Source organism: Nerophis lumbriciformis, linkage group LG14 (assembly GCF_033978685.3).
Source record: "Nerophis lumbriciformis linkage group LG14, RoL_Nlum_v2.1, whole genome shotgun sequence".
Taxonomy (NCBI): domain Eukaryota; kingdom Metazoa; phylum Chordata; class Actinopteri; order Syngnathiformes; family Syngnathidae; genus Nerophis; species Nerophis lumbriciformis.
Genome location: NC_084561.2, coordinates 22,058,790 through 22,079,604, shown reverse-complemented (window position 1 = coordinate 22,079,604; position 20,815 = coordinate 22,058,790). Strand labels below are relative to the sequence as shown.

At 38.8% G+C, this 20,815-nt stretch overlaps 1 protein-coding gene across 4 annotated transcripts in view; it reads left to right on the top strand.

Moving 5' to 3' along the window:
* The window catches only part of zap70 (zeta chain of T cell receptor associated protein kinase 70), a 52,126-nt gene that overhangs the window by 20,359 nt on the left and 10,952 nt on the right, over positions 1-20,815 (top strand). For all 4 annotated transcript variants that reach the window (XM_061976379.2, XM_061976377.2, XM_061976376.2 and 1 more), the window contains 8 exons: positions 1,959-2,392; positions 12,974-13,134; positions 13,225-13,363; positions 13,482-13,560; positions 14,656-14,678; positions 14,762-14,801; positions 18,565-18,781; positions 18,850-19,056. In XM_061976379.2, the coding sequence (XP_061832363.2) occupies positions 1,988-2,392; positions 12,974-13,134; positions 13,225-13,363; positions 13,482-13,560; positions 14,656-14,678; positions 14,762-14,801; positions 18,565-18,781; positions 18,850-19,056 (1,271 nt within the window). In that variant the 5' untranslated portion in view covers positions 1,959-1,987. The remainder of the gene's footprint in view (positions 1-1,958; positions 2,393-12,973; positions 13,135-13,224; positions 13,364-13,481; positions 13,561-14,655; positions 14,679-14,761; positions 14,802-18,564; positions 18,782-18,849; positions 19,057-20,815) is intronic.

The window sequence follows — 20,815 nt, the reverse complement described above, 5'->3', positions numbered from 1 at the left end:
TGTGGTTTAAAGCTAGCTTAGCGGTTAGATTAGCTATTAGCATGCCTTCTCCTGATTTGCTCTCAGTGTGTTGCCTATCATGTTTAGCCTCGTCTTCCACTGATAATGGTAATTGATGATTTAAAATATACGAAAAAATGCTATTTATTTGGAGTTTATGTAGAAGTGATTATTATTAAAACTGTGTATGAAGATACATAATTAGCTGCTAGCCGCTTGTCATCCAGGTCAGTGGTCCCCAACCACCGGGCCGCGGCCCGGTACCGGTCTGTGGATCGATTGGTACCGGGCCGCACAAGAAATAAAAATAAATAAATACATTTTTTTTAAAAACACATTTTCTTTTTCTTTTTTATTAAATCAACATAAAAAACACAAGTTACACTTACAATTAGTGCACAAACCCAAAAAAACTCCCCTCCCCCAAAAGGGTAGTTTCTTTCTGTCATTAATATTTCTGGCTCCTACATTATATATCAATATAGATCAATACAGTCTGCAGGGATACAGTCCGTAAGCACACATGATTGTATTTTTTTATGACAAAAAGAAAAAGAAAAAAAAGAAAAAAAAATACCATACCCCCCAAATTTTCAAGCGTTGACCGGTCCGCAGTTACAAAAAGGTTGGGGACCACTGATCCAGGTGACTAAAAATATATAGTGCGAGCGAAAGAGAACCGGCGTTTGTGATTGGCACTAAAAATCATTAATTGGCAATGATGATCACGTACATTTTCACAAAAATCATTTGATACTGATTGTGGCCGATCAGCATAAATAACCCTTGTATGTTCAGACTGTTTATAGCAGAGGTGTCAAAGTCGTTTTCACTGAGGGCCACATCGCAGTTATGTTTGGCCCCAGAGGGCCGTTTCTAACAGTGAATACTATTATTATACAATTTTTTGATGCATTTTATTAGGGGATTTTTTTCAAACTAAAATGTAAAAAAAATATGGTAAGTTGCAATAATTTCCCCTCAAAATGGAGTGTATATTACTGTAAATGGAAAAACAGTACTGCTGTTTGTATGGTTAAAAAAGGCAGCTCAGTTGCCAGAATGTTACTGTAAAATGTACATTTGATTTTTTTACTGTAATAAAAAAAAAAACTGCAAATTTACAGTAACATTTTGGCACCTGAGCTGCCAGTTGTTTTTTGTTTTGTTTTTTTTACCGCAAATCAACAACTGTAGATTTTCCGGTGTATTACTCTAAATACCAAAACGCCACCACAGTTTTTTAGAGTAAAAAAAGTACTGTTTTTTTCATTTAGAGAAAACTGCTATAAAAACCACAGTAAATTTCACAATTATACCACAAAATCTATTGCTACCTTCACATTGCACAATTTGATGGATAACTTGATTTGAAATCATTATTATTAGTATTTATTTCTGATTTTAAAAATGGTTTGAATGTTTGATAATATATTTTTGCATAATTAGACACTATTTAAGTGAACAAAATTTGCGATTGCATGGAGTACTTTTTTTTTCTCTCCCAAAATAGAAATAAAGAATTCATTTAGTAAGAAAAAATCACCAAAAATGATTCCCGGGCGCGGCCACCGCTGCTGCTCACTGCTCCCCTCACCTCCCAGGGGGTGATCAAGGGTGATGGGTGAAATGCAGAGAATAATTTCGCCACACCTAGTGTGTGTGTGACAATCATTGGTACTTTAACTTTAATTTTAAAAGTTACAGTACTTTATTGATACATAGTATTTCCAGGCTTTCGAGGGCCAACTAAAATGAAGTGGAGGGCCACATCTGGCCCCCGGGCTTTGAGTTTGACATCAGCTGTTTATAGTGTGTCCTCACCGAATTCAACTAAGAAATACACAAAAACATATAAAGTGACTGGGTATTTATAAGAAACTTGTCATCAAATATTTACACCCTGATCAGTTCTATCGACCTGTTTTTGTTACTTTTTGCCTTCTTTACAAATCCAGGTCTCCAAAGAGCTCTCTGAGAATTCGCCATGGCCGCCGACCCTGCAGCAGAACTACCTTTCTTCTTCGGCAGCATCAGTCGCGCTGACGCTGAGCAGTATTTGAAGCTGGCCGGCATGTCAGACGGGCTCTTCTTGCTGCGCCAGTGTTTCCGAAATCTGGGTGGCTATGTCCTCTCCATGGTGTGCAACATTGAGTTCCACCATTACACCATTGAGAAACAGCTTAACAACACCTACTGCATCGCACGAGGCAAACCCCACTGTGGGCTTTCAGAGCTGTGTGAGTTCTACAGCAAGGACCCTGATGGGCTGGTGTGTGCTCTGAGGAAACCCTGCTTACGCTCCCCGGATACAGCGATCCAAACCGGTGTGTTTGACAGCCTGAAGGAACACATGTTGAAGGAATATGTCAAGCAGACCTGGGGCCTTGAGGTTGGTGACACACTCACTCACTCAATGGTGCCTCATTGAGGCATTCTGTAATTACAGTCCTGGTCAAAAGTTTACATACACTCGTAAAGAACATAATGTCATAGCTGTCTTGAGTTTCCAATCATTTCTACAACTCTTATTTTTTTGTGATAGAGTGATTGGAGCACATACTTGTTGGTCACAAAAAACATTCATGAAGTTTGGTTCTTTTATGAATTTATTATGGGTCTACTGAAAATGTGACCAAATCTGCTGGGTCAAAAGTATACATACAGCAATGTTAATATTTGGTTACATGTCCCTTGGCAAGTTTCACTGCAATAAGGCGCTTTTGTAGCCATCCACAAGCTTCTGGCAAACTTCTGGTTGAATTTTTGACCACTCCTCTTGACAATACTGGTGCAGTTCAGCTACATTTGTTGGTTTTCTGACATGGACTTGTTTCTTCAGCATTGTCCACACGTTTAAGTCAGGACTTTGGGAAGGCCATCCTAAAACCTTAATTCTAGCCTGATTTAGCCACTCCTGTACCACTTTTGATGTGTGTTTGGGGTCATTGTCCTGTCAGAACACCCAACTGCGCCCAAGACCCAACCTCCGGGCTGATGATTTTAGGTTGTTCTAAAGAATTTGGAGGTAATCCTCCTTTTTCATTGTCCCATTTACTCTCTGAAAAAGCACCAGCTCCATTGGCAGCAAAACAGGCCGAGAGCATAATACTACCACCAACATGCTTGATGGTAGGGATGGTGTTCCTGGGATTAAAGGGCTCACCTTTTCTCCTCCAAGCATATTGCTGGGTATTGTGGCCAAACAGCTAAATTTTTGTTTCATCTGACCACAGAACTTTCCTCCAAAAGGTTTTATCTTTGTCCATGTGATGTCAGTTATGTCTATTATCCATCCATCCATCCATTTCCTACCGCTTGTCCCTTTCGGGGTCGCGGAGGGTCGCTGGAGCCTATCTCAGTTGCATTCGGGCGGAAGGCGGCGTACACCCTGGACAAGTCGCCACCTCATCACAGAGCCAACACAGATAGACAGACAACATCCACACTCACATTCCCACACTAGGGCCAATTTAGTGTTGCCAATCAACCGATCCCCAGGTGCATGTCTTTGGAGGTGGGAGGAAGCCGGAGTACCCGGAGGGAACCCACGCAGTCACGGGGAAAACATGCAAACTCCACACAGAAAGATCCCGAGCGCAAGATTGAATCCAGAACCTTCGTATTGTGAGGCAGATGCACTAACCCCTCTCCACCATGCTGCCCCAGTTATGTCTATTATGCAAAATCAAATGTCTTACCTGTTGGTACCTCTTTTTGTTTAACTATCATCCCCATAAGTCCCAAAAATTAGAAATCTAACCTTGGTGGCATAGTGGAGATATTTATAAAACAATCTTCCTTTTTTTCAAACATGCTCCAAACGACCCATTTTAATTAGAACATTTAGTGACGTATTTTGCCTTAGTTACATCAGCGGATATCTCCATATATGGTCGTAGTTTACCGAAAGAGCTTTGCGCAAGGCCGTCATTTTTATTCAGTTGTAGTCCAAAGTTGTTTCATAAGTTCTTTATTTTTCTTTATCGTTTTATTGTGGGACAGACTGGCTCTTACATGCACATGCATGCTAAAACTCTTCGCTGTTGCCAATTCTAATAGAAAGTAGAGTATAGTTCTAACTTATATCGGTCAGTAGACTCCATATGGAGGCACTAAAAACTACAACAAGGTGACAGGGTGGAGAGGCAGTCGAAGGAGGCTTGGCCTGGAGAAGGACTTTGGAATGTAAATAAGACAGATTGGTGCATTTTGAAGAGACAAACACAAATCAGCAAAATACTAAATTTTGACCAAAGCACCTCCATTACATGTTATGTCATCAGTAGACCACAAGGAAGTTTTATAATATGTCAGGAAAAAAAATTACAAAAATGACCCTTTTAATGACTTCCCAGCATTGGCGTTGTTAGGCCTATTTTAGGGGGGGCTCAAGCCCCCCTAAAATATTCTTAAGCCCCCCTAAATAATTTGGTGTTAAAAAAAAAAAAAAATCTATTTTTTTTATTTTTTTATTTTTTTTTACAAATACATGCCGACATATTCATTATAAAGTGGCCCGAATATGAGTTTAAGTAAATAATCATATAACCTGTCATTATTCACTCAGTTTTCCCTCACTTCATAGCGTAAGGTAGAGAGCCCCTTTAGTGCGTCGGCATCCAATCCATTCCACTTGTTCATATAGAAAATGCCGACATCGCTCAAAATCCAGTCCGCATTTTCTCTGCGACCTTGCTTGCGGTCCTGCAGGTGTACGAAGCACATTAGCACACAGCACTGCAGAACAAGAACGTGAACGGATGCAAAATGGACATAAGAAACTTTTTCAAAAAAGTAAGTATTCATCACTGCTTGTAGTAAAATGTATTAGCTCCACTTTACACCAGGTCTGTGTTTGACAAAAAGTTACATTCCCGCTCTAAAACAATGCTGCTACTTAGTTAGCTAGTTAGCCTGAAATGCATCATGAAGGTCCTGGTTATTTATAAAGTTAAATGTGCACTCTTTTTTACCATTTGCTATCTTTGGGGTTATTTCCTTCTGGAGCATCAGCTGTGTTTCTCACTTTACACATGGAGGAGAACAGGAGCTGAGCTCATACACGTATGACTATCATCAGTAGATAATAATAATAATCACTCCACAACCCCTATTGACCTGTAGGAGTCAGGGCAGAGGAGCACATAAAGTGAGAGGGGAGAGGCTTCTACTGGAATGGTGAGTAGGAGAATAATGATACATATAAATACATATTAAAACAATTTTTTTTAAATGGCTTATCGACAAGCCATTTGTTTTATTAATTTCTGGGTGGATCATGTTGACTATTGGTCCTCCTAATTGTCAATCATTCTGGTGATGTTACGTAAGGACATATATATATATATATATATATATATATATATATATATATATATATATATATATAAAAGATTGCATTTGTAATCTACTTTACATTTGATTCCAAATCTCAAAGTGCTACAGAATTACAACCATTGGCGTTGTTAGGCCTATTTTGGCGTTGTAATAAATAAAAAAATTAAAAAATGGCTTATCGATAAGCCATTTGTTTTATTTGATATATATATATATATATATGTATATGTATGTATATGTATGTATATGTATATGTCCTTACGTAACATCACCAGAATGATTGACAATTAGGAAGACCAATAGTCAACATGATCCACAACATCCTCTAGTATACCTTTAAGTCTTTCATACAGTATATATATATATATATATATATATATATATATATATATATATATATATATATATATATATATATATATATATATATATATATATATATGTGTATGTGTGTATATGTATGTATGAAATACTTAGTATGTATTTATATATATATATATATATATATATAAGATAAACCGAGACACCATCTTTGTAGTCATTTTTCTCCTGCGTGGACTTCCGTCTTCCTTTACAATGAGTGAAGCTGCACGAAACCTTGTGTCTGCAATTGTAAATAATTTAGTTTTTAAGTTTTGTGCTTCTTGTAGAATCTATATAAGGTAATATACATTAGCCTATTGTTAAAATAATGGAAAAAAAACATCATTAAATATATTTGTTTTATTGTATTGTTACATTAATAGCTGTTGTATTGTTATAGGATGGCATTTCATAGGATTTTCAGAGGGAGGAAAAACCAAGACATTTAATATCCATCTATCCATCCATTTTCTACCGCTTATTCCCTTTGGGGTCACGGGGGGCGCTGGAGCCTATCTCAGCTACAATCGGGCGGAAGGCGGGGTACACCCTGGACAAGTCGCCACCTCATCGCAGGGCCAACACAGATAGACAGACAACATTCACACTCACATTCACACACTAGGGCCAATTTAGTGTTGCCAATCAATCAACCTATCCCCAGGTGCATGTCTTTGGAAGTGGGAGGAAGCCGGAGTACCCGGAGGGAACCCACGCAGTCACGGGGAGGACATGCAAACTCCACACAGAAAGATCCCGATTAATATAAAATGTAAAATGAATAAATACATAAAAAGAAAAAAAAAATGGTTAAAAGCCATCGTACCGGAGAGCATTTCATTTCGTCCCGTGCATTTTTTTTTACCGTCCCCGGGACGACGGGACTACATTGATCTCAAGCCCTGGAAGTTACATTTTATTGTTTGCATTATTTGTTTCAGCATTGCACTTTGAAGATGGTCCCTCAGCTCTTTGACAGCTTTGGCTCTTTTTCAGATCAGCAGACGGACTCTAAGTCTTTCTTATTTGCAGTATATATAAACGTTTCTCATTTCTATTCAGACTTCCATATATATTTAATTTCCTTTACAGGTTGCCATAATATATATATATACAGTGGGGCAAAAAAGTATTTAGTCAGCCACCAATTGTGCAAGTTCTCCCACTTAAAATGATGACAGAGGTCTGTAATTTTCATCATAGGTACACTTCAACTGTGAGAGACAGAATGTGAAAAAAAAATCCAGGAATTCACATTGTAGGATTTAAAAAAAATTCATTTGTAAATTATGGTGGAAAATAAGTATTTGGTCAATAACAAAAATTAAACTCAATACTTTGTAATATAACCTTTGTTGGCAATAACAGAGATCAAACGATTACTATAGGTCTTTACCAGGTTTGCACACACAGTAGCTGGTATTTTGGCCCATTCCTCCATGCAGATCTTCTCGAGAGCAGTGATGTTTTGGGGCTGTCGCCGAGCAACACGGACTTTCAACTCCCTCCACAGATTTTCTATGGGGTTGAGGTCTGGAGACTGGCTAGGCCACTCCAGGACTTTCAAATGCTTCTTACGGAGCCACTCCTTCGTTGCCCGGGCGGTGTGTTTGGGATCATTGTCATGCTGGAAGACCCAGCCACGTTTCATCTTCAAAGCTCTCACTGATGGAAGGAGGTTTTGGCTGAAAATCTCACGATACACGGCCCCATTCATTCTTTGCTTAACAGGGATCAGTCGGCCTGTCCCCTTAGCAGAAAAACAACCCCAAAGCATGATGTTTCCACCCCCAAGCTTCACAGTAGGTATGGTGTTCTTGGGATGCAAGTCAGTATTCTTCTTCCTCCAAACACGACGAGTTGAGTTTATACCAAAAAGTTCTATTTTGGTTTCATCTGACCACATGACATTCTCCCAATCCTCTGCTGTATCATCTGGCAAACTTCAGACGGGCTTGGACATGCACTGGCTTAAGCAGGGGGACACGTCTGGCACTGCAGGATTTGATTCCCTGTCGGCGTAGTGTGTTACTGATGGTAACCTTTGTTACTTTGGTCCCAGCTCTCTGCAGGTCATTCACCAGGTCCCCCCGTGTGGTTCTGGGATTTTTGCTCACCGTTCTCATGATCATTTTGACCACACGGGATGAGATCTTGCGTGGAGCCCCAGATCAAGGGAGAATATCAGTGGTCTTGAATGTCTTCCATTTTCTGATAATTGCTCCCACAGTTGATTTTTTCACACCAAGCTGCTTGCCTATTTTAGATTCACTCTTCACAGTCTGGTGCAGGTCTACAATTCTTTTCCTGGTGTCCTTCGACAGCTCTTTGGTCTTGGCCATAGTGGAGTTTGGAGTCTGACTGTTTGAGGCTGTGGACAGGTGTCTTTTATACAGATAACCAGTTCAAACAGGTGCCATTAATACAGGTAACGAGTGGAGGACAGAAGAGCTTCTTAAAGAAGAAGTTACAGGTCTGTGAGAGCCAGAGATCTTCCTTGTTTGAAGTGACCAAATACTTATTTTCCACCATAATTTACAAATAAATTCTTTAAAATTCCTACAATGTGAATTCCTGGATTTTTTTTCACATTCTGTCTCTCACAGTTGAAGTGTACCTATGATGAAAATTACAGACCTCTGTCATCATTTTAAGTGGGAGAACTTGCACAATCGGTTGCTGACTAAATACTTTTTTGCCCCACTGTATATATATATATATAAATATACTATATATAAGCCAAATTATCCCGATCCAGATATTACTTTAATTCAAGTAGTTAAGTAATATTTCCAGGGCTTGAATTTACAACCATTTTAGTCACATATGTGCCCAAAATGTAATATGTGCAACTTCAAAATATTTAGGGACAAACAATTATTGTATTGTGAGCAAAAGTCGTGGCATTAGCCTCTATGTTGTGAATTAATAACATAGAGGCTAATGCCATGACTTTCATTGTGTTTCAGTGTATCTTGAAGGATCATGCAAGTAATTGTTTCTTGTTGATGCTGTAAACAAAATGTCACTGTGCAAAGCCATGTTTGTTGTTGTAATGAACACAGATTTAAAATAAACGGACTGAAATAATAATAACAATGAATCATTTCTAAGTCTTTGTTAGCCGTTTGTGAAGTTTTGTGCTCGTGCGCTACGTTCGCTCACATCCTGTGCATCTCCTGGGGGCTAAGCCCCCCCTGTCCTTAAAAGCTGATGACGCCCCTGCTTCTCAGAGAGGCACCATGTAAAGATTAAACATAATGGGACTTGAGCCTTGTGGAACTCCACACCTTACTTCATTTGGTTCCAGAGTACATGTATCCATATTTAGACAAAAACATTGGTTTGGGAGATAAAAACGGAACCAGTTCAAAACAGTACCAGAGAGGCCAACCAGGTGTCTAAATCTATTTAGTCAAATGCAGTGGCGGGCCGTGCATTTCCCACTGTGGCCTTCAGTGATGTCTTACTTAGTCCGACTTCAATAAATACCTCTCAAAATACAATCATTTATGTCGCCACATGTCCACGGTTTGAATAATACTTTACAGAAACACACTTGTGCACTGCTGGGCATTGAATCACCTCAATTTGTCACTAGTGTAGAAAACAGACTATTTTTTGGCACATTTAAAAATCAATAAACCCGTATCAGAAGTCGTACTGTCAAAACAAAAAATTATTGTAAAAATCATATTAAATGTGAAAAAATATTTACAACGGCCATTTGATGACGTATAAGCCATTGGTACCGTTCGTAGTTGGTTGATTCGAGTGGAAGTGGAAGCCAAACCATTTCACCGCCAGAACAGCTTAACTAGTTTCTGGGGTCGGCCGGCCTCGTCTCACAAGATCTAGTTTCTCTTTAAATATCCTTGTTGAAAATGCCCTTGAAAATATATATTTGCCGCATAATCAACGTTTTGTTCTCCTTCTTTGTGGGTTGAAAAAGTGAGTACCGCTGATTTCTCCGCTGGCCGGGTATGGCTCCAGTGCCACTTTCTGCTTTTGTAAATCACAACTTGTGATTGGATACTTGGGAGTGACAAGTGAGTATCCAATCACAGTCACGTTCAACATAAGGCCACCTAGATGGGCAACTGTCAACAACTCGTGATCTGATCGGCTATCACAAATGTCTGTTAACTGTCAACCGCCACTAATGTTGATTCAGAAGGCCTCCGGCAGAATTCTTACAGCACTGGCAACAAGCTGGCTGAATTCTGATTGGATAAAAGCTCTAACTTAAAAACAGCAACACTGGAGCCTAATATGACATGAAGGGAATATGATAAATATTTTAATATATTTATAAAAAGTAAATAAAAAATCAAATGGACTTTTATTAATTTATGATCATGATATATGGTAGGCCAGCAGAGAAGGCTTTGCTGGCCCCTGACGGCACATCCATGGTCAAATGTGATGGTCTAATGTAAGATTCAACAGAATCAACACTGTGAACTTTTTATTATCTAACCTTAATTTCTATCCATCCATCCATTTCCTACCGCTTGTCCCTCTCGGGGTCGCGGGGGAGCTGAGTCTATTCCAGCTGCAGTCGGACTTATCGCTAATTTAAGACAATTCTTGAAAAATTCAGCGGAAAATTCTTGAAATTAGTACCGTCTGCCAGCAGAGTGAGCTCGTCTCTGGTACTGCTCGCACTTTCCCCTGTAATCCCGCCTGCGTAGCGAGACATACAGAGATAAAGGCATCTTGAAATGACAAAAAGCTGACAAGTTTATATTAATAATGAATAATAAAAAAACAGTTCCTATAAGGAATGTCAAGGAATGGCTAAATCAGGCTAGAATTAAGGTTTTAGAATGGCCTTCCCAAAGTCCTGACTTAAACGTGTGGACAATGCTGAAGAAACAAGTCCATGTCAGAAAACCAACAAATTTAGCTGAACTGCACCAATTTTGTCAAGAGGAGTGGTCAAAAATTCAACCAGAAGCTTGTGAATGGCTACCAAAAGCACCTTATTGCAGTGAAACTTGCCAAGGGACATGTAGCCAAATATTAACATTGCTGTATGTATACTTTTGACCCAGCAGATTTGGTCACATTTTTAGTAGACCCATAATAAATTCATAAAAGAACCACACTTTATGAATGTTTTTTGTGACCAACAAGTATGTGCTCCAATCACTCTATCACAAAAAAATAAGAGATGTAGAAATTACTGGAAACTCAAGAAAGCCATGACATTTTGTTCTTTACGTGTGTATGTAAACTTTTGACCATGACTGTACATGTATATGTATATATTTATATAAGTGTGTATACATACATATATTTTATATACATATATCATATATAAACAGTATATGTATATATATATATAGATTTATATACATATATATATATATATATGTATATCTATATATACATACTGTATATATATATTATACATACAGTATGTATATATATCTATATATATATATATCTATATATATATATGTATATCAAATGTGTATATATATACAGGTAAAAGCCAGTAAATTAGAATATTTTGAAACACTTGATTTACTTCAGTAATTGCATTCAAAAGGTGTAACTTGTACATTATATTTATTCATTGCACACAGACTGATGCATTCAAATGTTTATTTCATTTAATTTTGATGATTTGAAGTGGCAACAAATGAAAATCCAAAATTCCGTGTGTCACAAAATTAGAATATTACTTAAGGCTAATACAAAAAAGGGATTTTTAGAAATGTTGGCCAACTGAAAAGTATGAAAATGAAAAATATGAGCATGTACAATACTCAATACTTGGTTGGAGCTCCTTTTGCCTCAATTACTGCGTTAATGCGGCGTGGCATGGAGTCGATGAGTTTCTGGCACTGCTCAGGTGTTATGAGAGCCCAGGTTGCTCTGATAGTGGCCTTCAACTCTTCTGCGTTTTTGTGTCTGGCATTCTGCATCTTCCTTTTCACAATACCCCACAGATTTTCTATGGGGCTAAGGTCAGGGGAGTTGGCGGGCCAATTTAGAACAGAAATACCATGGTCCGTAAACCAGGCACGGGTAGATTTTGCGCTGTGTGCAGGCGCCAAGTCCTGTTGGAACTTGAAATCTCCATCTCCATAGAGCAGGTCAGCAGCAGGAAGCATGAAGTGCTCTAAAACTTGCTGGTAGACGGCTGCGTTGACCCTGGATCTCAGGAAACAGAGTGGACCGACACCAGCAGATGACATGGCACCCCAAACCATCACCCAACCATGCAAATTTTGCATTTCCTTTGGAAATCGAGGTCCCAGAGTCTGGAGGAAGACAGGAGAGGCACAGGATCCACATTGCCTGAAGTCTAGTGTAAAGTTTCCACCATCAGTGATGGTTTGGGGTGCCATGTCATCTGCTGGTGTCGGTCCACTCTGTTTCCTGAGATCCAGGGTCAACGCAGCTGTCTACCAGCAAATTTTAGAGCACTTCATGCTTCCTGCTGCTGACCTGCTCTATGGAGATGGAGATTTCAAGTTCCAACAGGACTTGGCGCCTGCACACAGTGCAAAATCTACCCGTGCCTGGTTTACGGACCATGGTATTTCTGTTCTAAATTGGCCCGCCAACTCCTCTGACCTTAGCCCCATAGAAAATCTGTGGGGTATTGTGAAAAGGAAGATGCAGAATGCCAGACCCAAAAACGCAGAAGAGTTGAAGGCCACTATCAGAGCAACCTGGGCTCTCATAAAACCTGAGCAGTGCCAGACACTCATCGACTCCATGCCACGCCGCATTAACGCAGTAATTGAGGCAAAAGGAGCTCCAACCAAGTATTGAGTATTGTACATGCTCATATTTTTCATTTTCATACTTTTCAGTTGGCCAACATTTCTAAAAATCCCTTTTTTGTATTAGCCTTAAGTAATATTCTAATTTTGTGACACACGGAATTTTGGATTTTCATTTGTTGCCACTTCAAATCATCAAAATTAAATGAAATAAACATTTGAATGCATCAGTCTGTGTGCAATGAATAACTATAATGTACAAGTTAAACCTTTTGAATGCAATTACTGAAATAAATCAAGTTTTTCAAAATATTCTAATTTACTGGCTTTTACCTGTGTGTGTGTGTGTGTGTGTGTGTGTGTGTGTGTATATATATATATATATATATATATATATATATATATATATATATATATATATATGTATATATTTTCCTCTTGTGTACAGCCCACTTCTGATTTCAGATCAACATGTGCAAAAAAAGTGACTTATGTAACATAATTACTAACAATCTTTTACTCTGAAGGGAGAAGCCATGAAGCAAGCGATCATCAGTCAAGCTCCTCAAGTGGAAAGGCTCATCGCCACTACAGCCCACGAGAGGATGCCTTGGTATCACGGGCAAATCCCCCGACAGGAAAGTGAGAGGCTGCTCTATCGCGGTAGTCAACCAGACGGCAAGTTTCTGTAAGTCACATTTAGCTCAAAGTGACGGTCTTGACATTTTACAGGACTTGTTTGAAGCAACCTCCTGTTCTTTGTCTGGGTTCTTTTCAGCATTAGAGACCGAGAGGAGCCGAATACTTTTGCACTCTCTGTCATGTATGGAAAAACTATTTATCACTATCAAATCATCGAAGGCAAGTCAGGAAAATATTCCATGCCAGGAGGGACACAGTTTGATACAATATGGCAGGTGCATCCATTTAAGAACATGTCCTATTTATTGACATTCACATTAATCCTGTATTGCATTTAATGTAATTTATGGCCTCTTCTAAGTCCAAATATTTTTTTTCTTGTCATTTTACTAGCTGGTAGAGTACCTGAAGATGAAATCTGATGGCTTGGTGACATGTCTTGGCGATGCATGTGTCAACGGAGCGGCTGGAAGTACTCAATCATATCTAAACATATCAGTAGTAATAATATAGCTAATTAATATTTAAATCATTTTATCTCTTGATATAGAATACAAAAATATATATGAACTGGGCCACACATGTGGTCTGCAACCTCTTTGTAAATTCATCTAAATGTAATATCCTAATTTTCATGTATCTAGCTCACAATTTAAGAAAGTAGTGAGGACAATCGAGTGTTTTTGAGAGCGGAAATAACTTGCAAAAATATATACCTTACACAAAATAGAGGGTGTCCAAAGTGCGAGACTTTTACGGCCCCCGATTTGTTTTGTTTTTTTGTAAAAATTAGATTTTTAAAAAATACGATGAAAAAATGGGAAAAATAGAGCGAAAGGCGCAATTTAGAGAGAAAAAGCTATAATATTGATACTTCTAGTAATAACTAATTAAACACCAAGATTTTGAATTATATTACAAATATACTTACAAGATTTAAAAATAGATGTATAAATATCATAATTACCTCCTCACACGATCTTTTTAGTGGTCGTTTGCCAATCCCCATAAGATAACATGATTAATTTAATTATTATCAAAAATGATGATAATGATATAATAATAATACACTATTGTTATTCTTATGATTACTAATTCATCTTATTATTTTAGTAATTCTCTCACTTATTTTCCCACCAATTTTACATATCAAATACACAGTATTCTCAGAGATACTCAGTCTTCCATATTTCCAATAAGTTTGGACTTCATGGTTAATAATTTAATGTAATTTAATTTAAATTAATTTAATTTAATTTAATTTAATTTAATTCAGTTCAATGTAATGTAATCCAAATACTTGAATTTAATCATAAATATCCCACGAAATTTAGAAACTATATACAAATATTACAGTGGCCTCACACGTTTACATATTTTTGTAGTCATCATGTGCCAATCATCTTATATAATTAAATATAATGATGAATGTAATTATTATCATGATTTTAATTATAATAAGAAATTATTGTTGCTATTACTATCATTATTATTATTATTATTAATCATTTTGATGATTCCCTTGTTCTGTTTCCCACCTATTTTTACATATGGAATATATTTTCAGAGCTACCCAGTCTTCCAGCAACAGTAAGTTTTAACTTCATGATAAAGTATTTCGTTGGTCTTACTGAGTTTATTATCTAATGAAATGGACTGTCTCTTTCTTGCAGAGGAGAATGGGCCTAAATAGCTACACACCGACCCCTCGAGGTCAGTTGCCTACATTACAACACTTAAAACCAGCAAATTGAAAGGATTGTCAATAAATTCAAAGTACATTTATTATACAGGCTAAGGAAACATTCAACTGAAAACACTTGATGAAAAAAGGTTGTATTGTCGGGGAGAACAGGATTAGTCAGTTAAGTTGCCACACGGGTTGTCTGTCACACTCGCTATGCCTCTCCACTAGAGGGTGCTGTTTCTCACGTTGTGAAAGAAAGAGCGATGGAATTTGGATCAGAGCTCACCTCCATGGTCTTTTTCTGGAGGACGAGAGTTGACTTTTTGTGGTTTTCATGTCAAATTGTAAATATTATTCTCTTCAGTATGTGTATTCTAGGTTTCTACACGATCATTTTATAACCAACACAAAGGAAACCTGTAAAAAATAAATAAAGTTATGCAAGTGGAAAATAGTGCAGAAGTCCACTCATGCCAGCAATCAGCTTCAAATGCGAAACTAATATGTGATATGATAAACTCATAGCATGCAAAGTGAGATATGTCAAGTCTTTATTTGTTATCATTTTAATGATCGTGGCTTTACAGTTTTTTGAAAATCCCACATTTTCTGGGATTTTTAAGTCGAGGTTTTCATCAACTGTAAGCCATAATCATGAAAGTAATTTAAAAAGAAGGCTTGAAAAATCTTGAGTTGCATGTTATTAGTCCATGTCATAGCTTCACCTTGTAAAGCTAAATGTTGGAATCAACAAACCTTTGTGTTGTGATCCGGATCAGTTTGTTTACGTTTTATGTCACTTGTTGTTTAAGTTCTGTTTCAGCACCCCTGTTTTGTGTTCTCTTGGTTGTCATGGGTGCTGATTATGTTCACCTGCCTCTGATTAGTGTTCGAGACACTCACCTGTTCCCGGGCACTAATCAGAGAGCTATTTAGTCCTGCCTGCCTTTCCCCGTCACTCAGTCTGGTGCTTTTGTTAGCTCTCATGCAACTGTCACGTTGGTTCCTCGTGGTTTTTCATACGCTAAGTCCCGTCTTAGTGTTTCCCTGTGAGCTATTCCGTTAGCTTCCCGTGTGCAGTCTGCACGCTCTCCTTGTGTTTGCTTGTTTTGTTCGTTTTTGTATGATTTATGCAAATAAGTAATTTCCTACCTGCACGCTGTCTCCGGAGATCCTGTGGCATCTCGGAAGAACAATCCGCGTACCACCATGCCTCCTCATACTCTCCATCGTTACACTTGGCTGATATTATAATTTTTTTTTGTTATACCTGTAGTTTAGATTAACCCAGCAGGCGCAAGACATTGAGACAACGTTAATTATACATACATGTCCTTTGAAAGTGACTTTGAAACAACGTTGCAAAATTGTTGTATTTGTAAATTGAGACAACAATGTCCAGTGTCGGATCCACGTTGTTGGTTGGGAAATTACCAAATTTCAACGGTCAAATCAACGTCACAACCTGACATTGAATAAACTGTGTCAAAAAGCACGTTTCAATAGATGCACGCTGATGTGATTTGATCTTTGATCTGGCCTATGGAATGCAGTGGTGTGCCGTCAGGACCAGCAAGGCCTTCTCTGCTGGACTAACATAACCAGAAATCATGATCATAATTAAAAATTAAATAATTTTTTTATTTACTTTCCCTAAATATCCAAAATTATTCCAATTCTCTTCATGTCATATTATGCTCCTTCCAGTGCTGTTGTTTTTAGTTTGTATCCAATCAGAATTCAGCTAGCTTATGTTGCCATGCTGTACCAAATCTGCAAGAGGCCTTCAGAATCAACAATGCGGGCGTCCGCGCACTGTAAGTGATCGGGGACATACAGTTTATAGACAATTGCGATAGCCAATCAGATCACGAGTTGTTGTCAGTAAGGCCTTCTAGATGGCCTCACGTTGAACGTGGCATTTACGCGTCCTGTGATTGGATACTCACCGGAACCGTTAGCGGATGAATTTGAGAACATAGAGTTGAGAGACAGTTGTGATAGCCAATCAGATCACAAGTTGTTGACAGTTGCTGTTCTGTTACAAGTAAAAGTTGTAAACTCGTGTTGTTAAAGTGTGTCATGCTTGTCATTTACAGGCCTACTGAAATGCGATTTTCTTATTTAAACGGGGATAGCAGGTCTATTCTATATGTCATACTTGATCATTTCGCGATATTGCCATATTTTTGCTGAAAGGATTTAATAGAGAACATCGACGATAAAGTTCGCAACTTTTGGTCGCTGATAAAAAAGCTTTGCCTGTACCGGAAGTAGCAGACGAGTAGCGTGACGTCACAGGTTGTGGAGCTCCTCACATCTGCACATTGTTTACAATCATGGCCACCAGCAGCGAGAGCAATTCGGACCGAGAAAGCAACGATTTCCCCATTTAATTTGAGCGAGGATGAAAGATTTGTGGATGAGGAAAGTGAGAGTGAAGGACTAGAGGGCAGTGGGAGCGATTCAGATAGGGAAGATGCTGTGAGAGGCGGGTGGGACCTGATATTCAGCTAGGAATGACTAAAACAGTAAACAAACACAAGACATATACAGTATATACTCTATTAGCCACAACACAACCAGGCTTATATTTAATATGCCACAAATTAATCCCGCATAACAAACACCTCCCCCCTCCCGTCCATATAACCCGCCAATACAACTCAAACACCTGCACAACACACTCAATCCCACAGCCCAAAGTACCGTTCACCTCCCCAAAGTTCATACAGCACATATATTTCCCCAAAGTCCCCAAAGTTATGTACGTGACATGCACATAGCGGCACGCACGTACGGGCAAGCGATCAAATGTTTGGAAGCCGCAGCTGCATGCGTACTCACGGTACCGTGTCTGCGCATTCAACTCAAAGTTCTCCTGGTAAGAGTCTCTGTTGTCCCAGTTCTCCACAGACCAATGGTAAAGCTTGACTGTCATCTTCAGGGAATGTAAACAATGAAACACCGGCCGTGTTTGTGTTGCTGCAGTCGGCCGCAATACACCGCTCCATTGTTCATTGAACAAATTGCAAAAGATTCACCAGCACTGATGTCCAGAATACTGTGGAATTTTGCGATGAGAACACACGACTTAATAGCTGGCCACCATGCTGTCCCAAAATGTCCTCCACAATCCGTGACGTCACGCGCTGACGTCATCATACCGAGACGTTTTCAGCAGGATATTTCGCGCGAAATTTAAAATTGCACTTTTTGCCGTATTGGCATGTGTTGCAATGTTAAGATTTCATCATTGATATATAAACTATCAGACTGCGTGGTCGGTAGTAGTGGGTTTCAGTAGGCCTTTAATTAACATTGTTACATGTGTATTTGTCACCATCATGTGGTCAGGGCAGTTAATATATATTTGAGAAGTGTGTACTTTGAATCAAACTTTATTGACCGGAAGTTGCATAAGCCAAGCAGAGAAATTTACGGTATATGTTTTAATTGCTGATGCGTTATAATTTAAAATAACCCGTTTTGTATACTCTTGATGTGACTCAATGTGTAAATGTGTTTCTGTATAGCATTTCTCCAGCAATGGTCATGTGGTGACATCAATTATGGTATTTTGAGAGGTAATCATTGAAGTCGGACATCACTGAAGGCCTAGGTGGGAAACGCACGGCCCGCCACTGTTGGAATGTCTATATTTAGGAATGTGATTGCTTCTTTTGTTGTTTTGGACTACAACTATCTTATCCTCTGACATTCCCAGAGTATATGAACGATGTTTTGATGATGAGCAGTTTTAGTGTGACAACTATCCGTTCTCCCTAGGCTCGGTACCTCTGAATGTGACTTCCAAGGCCGCCCCAGCAGCTGTACCTGCAGATGATCTTCTACTTCCAATGGACTGCGTCGGGTTCAACCCATATCATAATCCCAACGACATCAAGAAGTTTAACATTCGGAGGGACCAGCTGATGATCGACGAGGTTGAGCTCGGCTCTGGCAATTTTGGCTGCGTGAAGAAGGGAGTCCTCATGGCTGACAGGTGAGAGATGTTCCCAGTTTTGCATCTTTCATGTTGGCATGCTCACACTCTGTCGCCGTTTCCATCAGCGGCCAGATGGATGTTGCCATCAAAGTGCTGAAGAGCGACAACGAGGCGCTAGTGAAGGAGGAGATGATGAAGGAGGCAGAGATCATGCATCAGCTGAGTAATCCCTTCATTGTTCAGATGCTGGGGCTGTGCAGGGCTGAAAGTCTGATGCTGGTCATGGAGATGGCTGCCGCCGGACCTCTCAACAAGTTTCTTTTCTCAAATAAGTATGTTTCATGCAAGATGACATATTTTGTATCGATATGTTTTCAGAAGTGTTGTTAACAGACCAATGTTTGAGTGATATAGTACAGTAGTACCTCAACTTACAAACTCAAAACACTTGTATCTCAAATCAACGTCTCCATTTAAATGAATTATCCAATCCACTTTATTTATACAGCACATTTAAACAACAAAAATGTTCAAATATTATCCTTAGCTCCACCAATGACTGAATAAAAACAAAAAATAAATATAAAACCAATATAAAAAAATATGAAAATAAATATGATTAAAAACGATTTTAAAGGGAAAAAACAATTAAAACAAATTTTACAAATCAAAATTTATATTAAAAAAATAACCCCACAGAGGACCACACAACTCACGTAGTGTTAAAAGCCAAAGAATAAAAGTGGGTCTTAAGACGAGACTTAAAACACTCTACCGTGGGAGCGGTTTGAACATGGAGGGGCAGAGTGTTCCAGAGCTTAGGGCCGTCCACAGAGAATTAGAAATATAATCGGTGCCTTGCCCCCCAAAACAGCTCAATTTTAACATGTAACATGCCTTTTAAAAAGAAAAAGAACACTTTTAGATCAGGTATATTGTATGATAGCAATACAATAGAATCTACTATAAACAACTACAGTCATTTTATGAAGCACTGTGGCAGCATTCACTTTGGAGAAAGGACTTCTACGGTATCTCCTTCTAGCTAATTCTGTTAGGAAATGGTGGGGTGGATCCCAAGGATGCAGAGACGTATTGTGTACAATTGTTCTTCCTTTTATTTAGGAGAAAGCACAAAGTAGCAAAACAAAGGCGATGGTGGTAAACACAACAAAACACACCATGTAAAAAACTACTAAGAGAGATAACACACAAAACTAAAAGCGCTAGACAAGGCTAGGAAAAATACTTCATGAAAGAAGTAAATAGATAAACAAAGTACAAAATGAAAACGCTAGACAAGGCTAGGAAAAATACAGGCAAACCTTAGATGAATGGCACACGACGAACTAGTGAGTTCTCTGGCAAGATCAACAGGTTGCAAGCAGTGACAAAGTTCCGGCACTCACAGGCCGTCAGCAGCCAGGTTAAATAGGCTGCTTCTAATCTAAGTCAGGTGTGTGCTGCTGCCTTGCGCCAGCTGCACTCCATACTGTGGACGAGAGAGAGAGTGAACATGGTGTGCAGACAACAACAGAAATGAGCAAGGAAATTTCAGATTACCACAAATTCTCTGTCAAACACACCATGAGCAGCTGCTCCATATTTTCATAGATAAATATCGTCCGTTTAGATATTACTTTAACATTCTTGGCTGGCGTTGGACTCATTCTGCGTCAGTATGGTGCAGACTAGCAGTGATACACTCGAATTGCTCCACCAAGTGGAGTACACACTCATCTTTTTTGATGATTTTTTTCCTGACCTTCACACTCACTTTCTTCCTTCCCATGATTGGAAAACAAAATTGTATTGTTTTATAGCTAAAAGCTAATGCTAGCGAGTAAGACCCGAGGTTTTGGGTGGATCTTACAAGGATCAGAGTGACATTTGCTACACCAACTAATGGTGAGGATGCTTGTAACTCAAATGTCTGCCTGCAACCTAGAGCATAACAATTAGCCAAGAGACAGCTCTTATCTCACAAAATTCTTAAGTTGAGGTACTGCTGTATCTCACTTTTATGACAGTTCTCAGGGGACAATACGAAGACTTTAACATGTGGATATACTTTTGAGTAGGTAGTGTAAA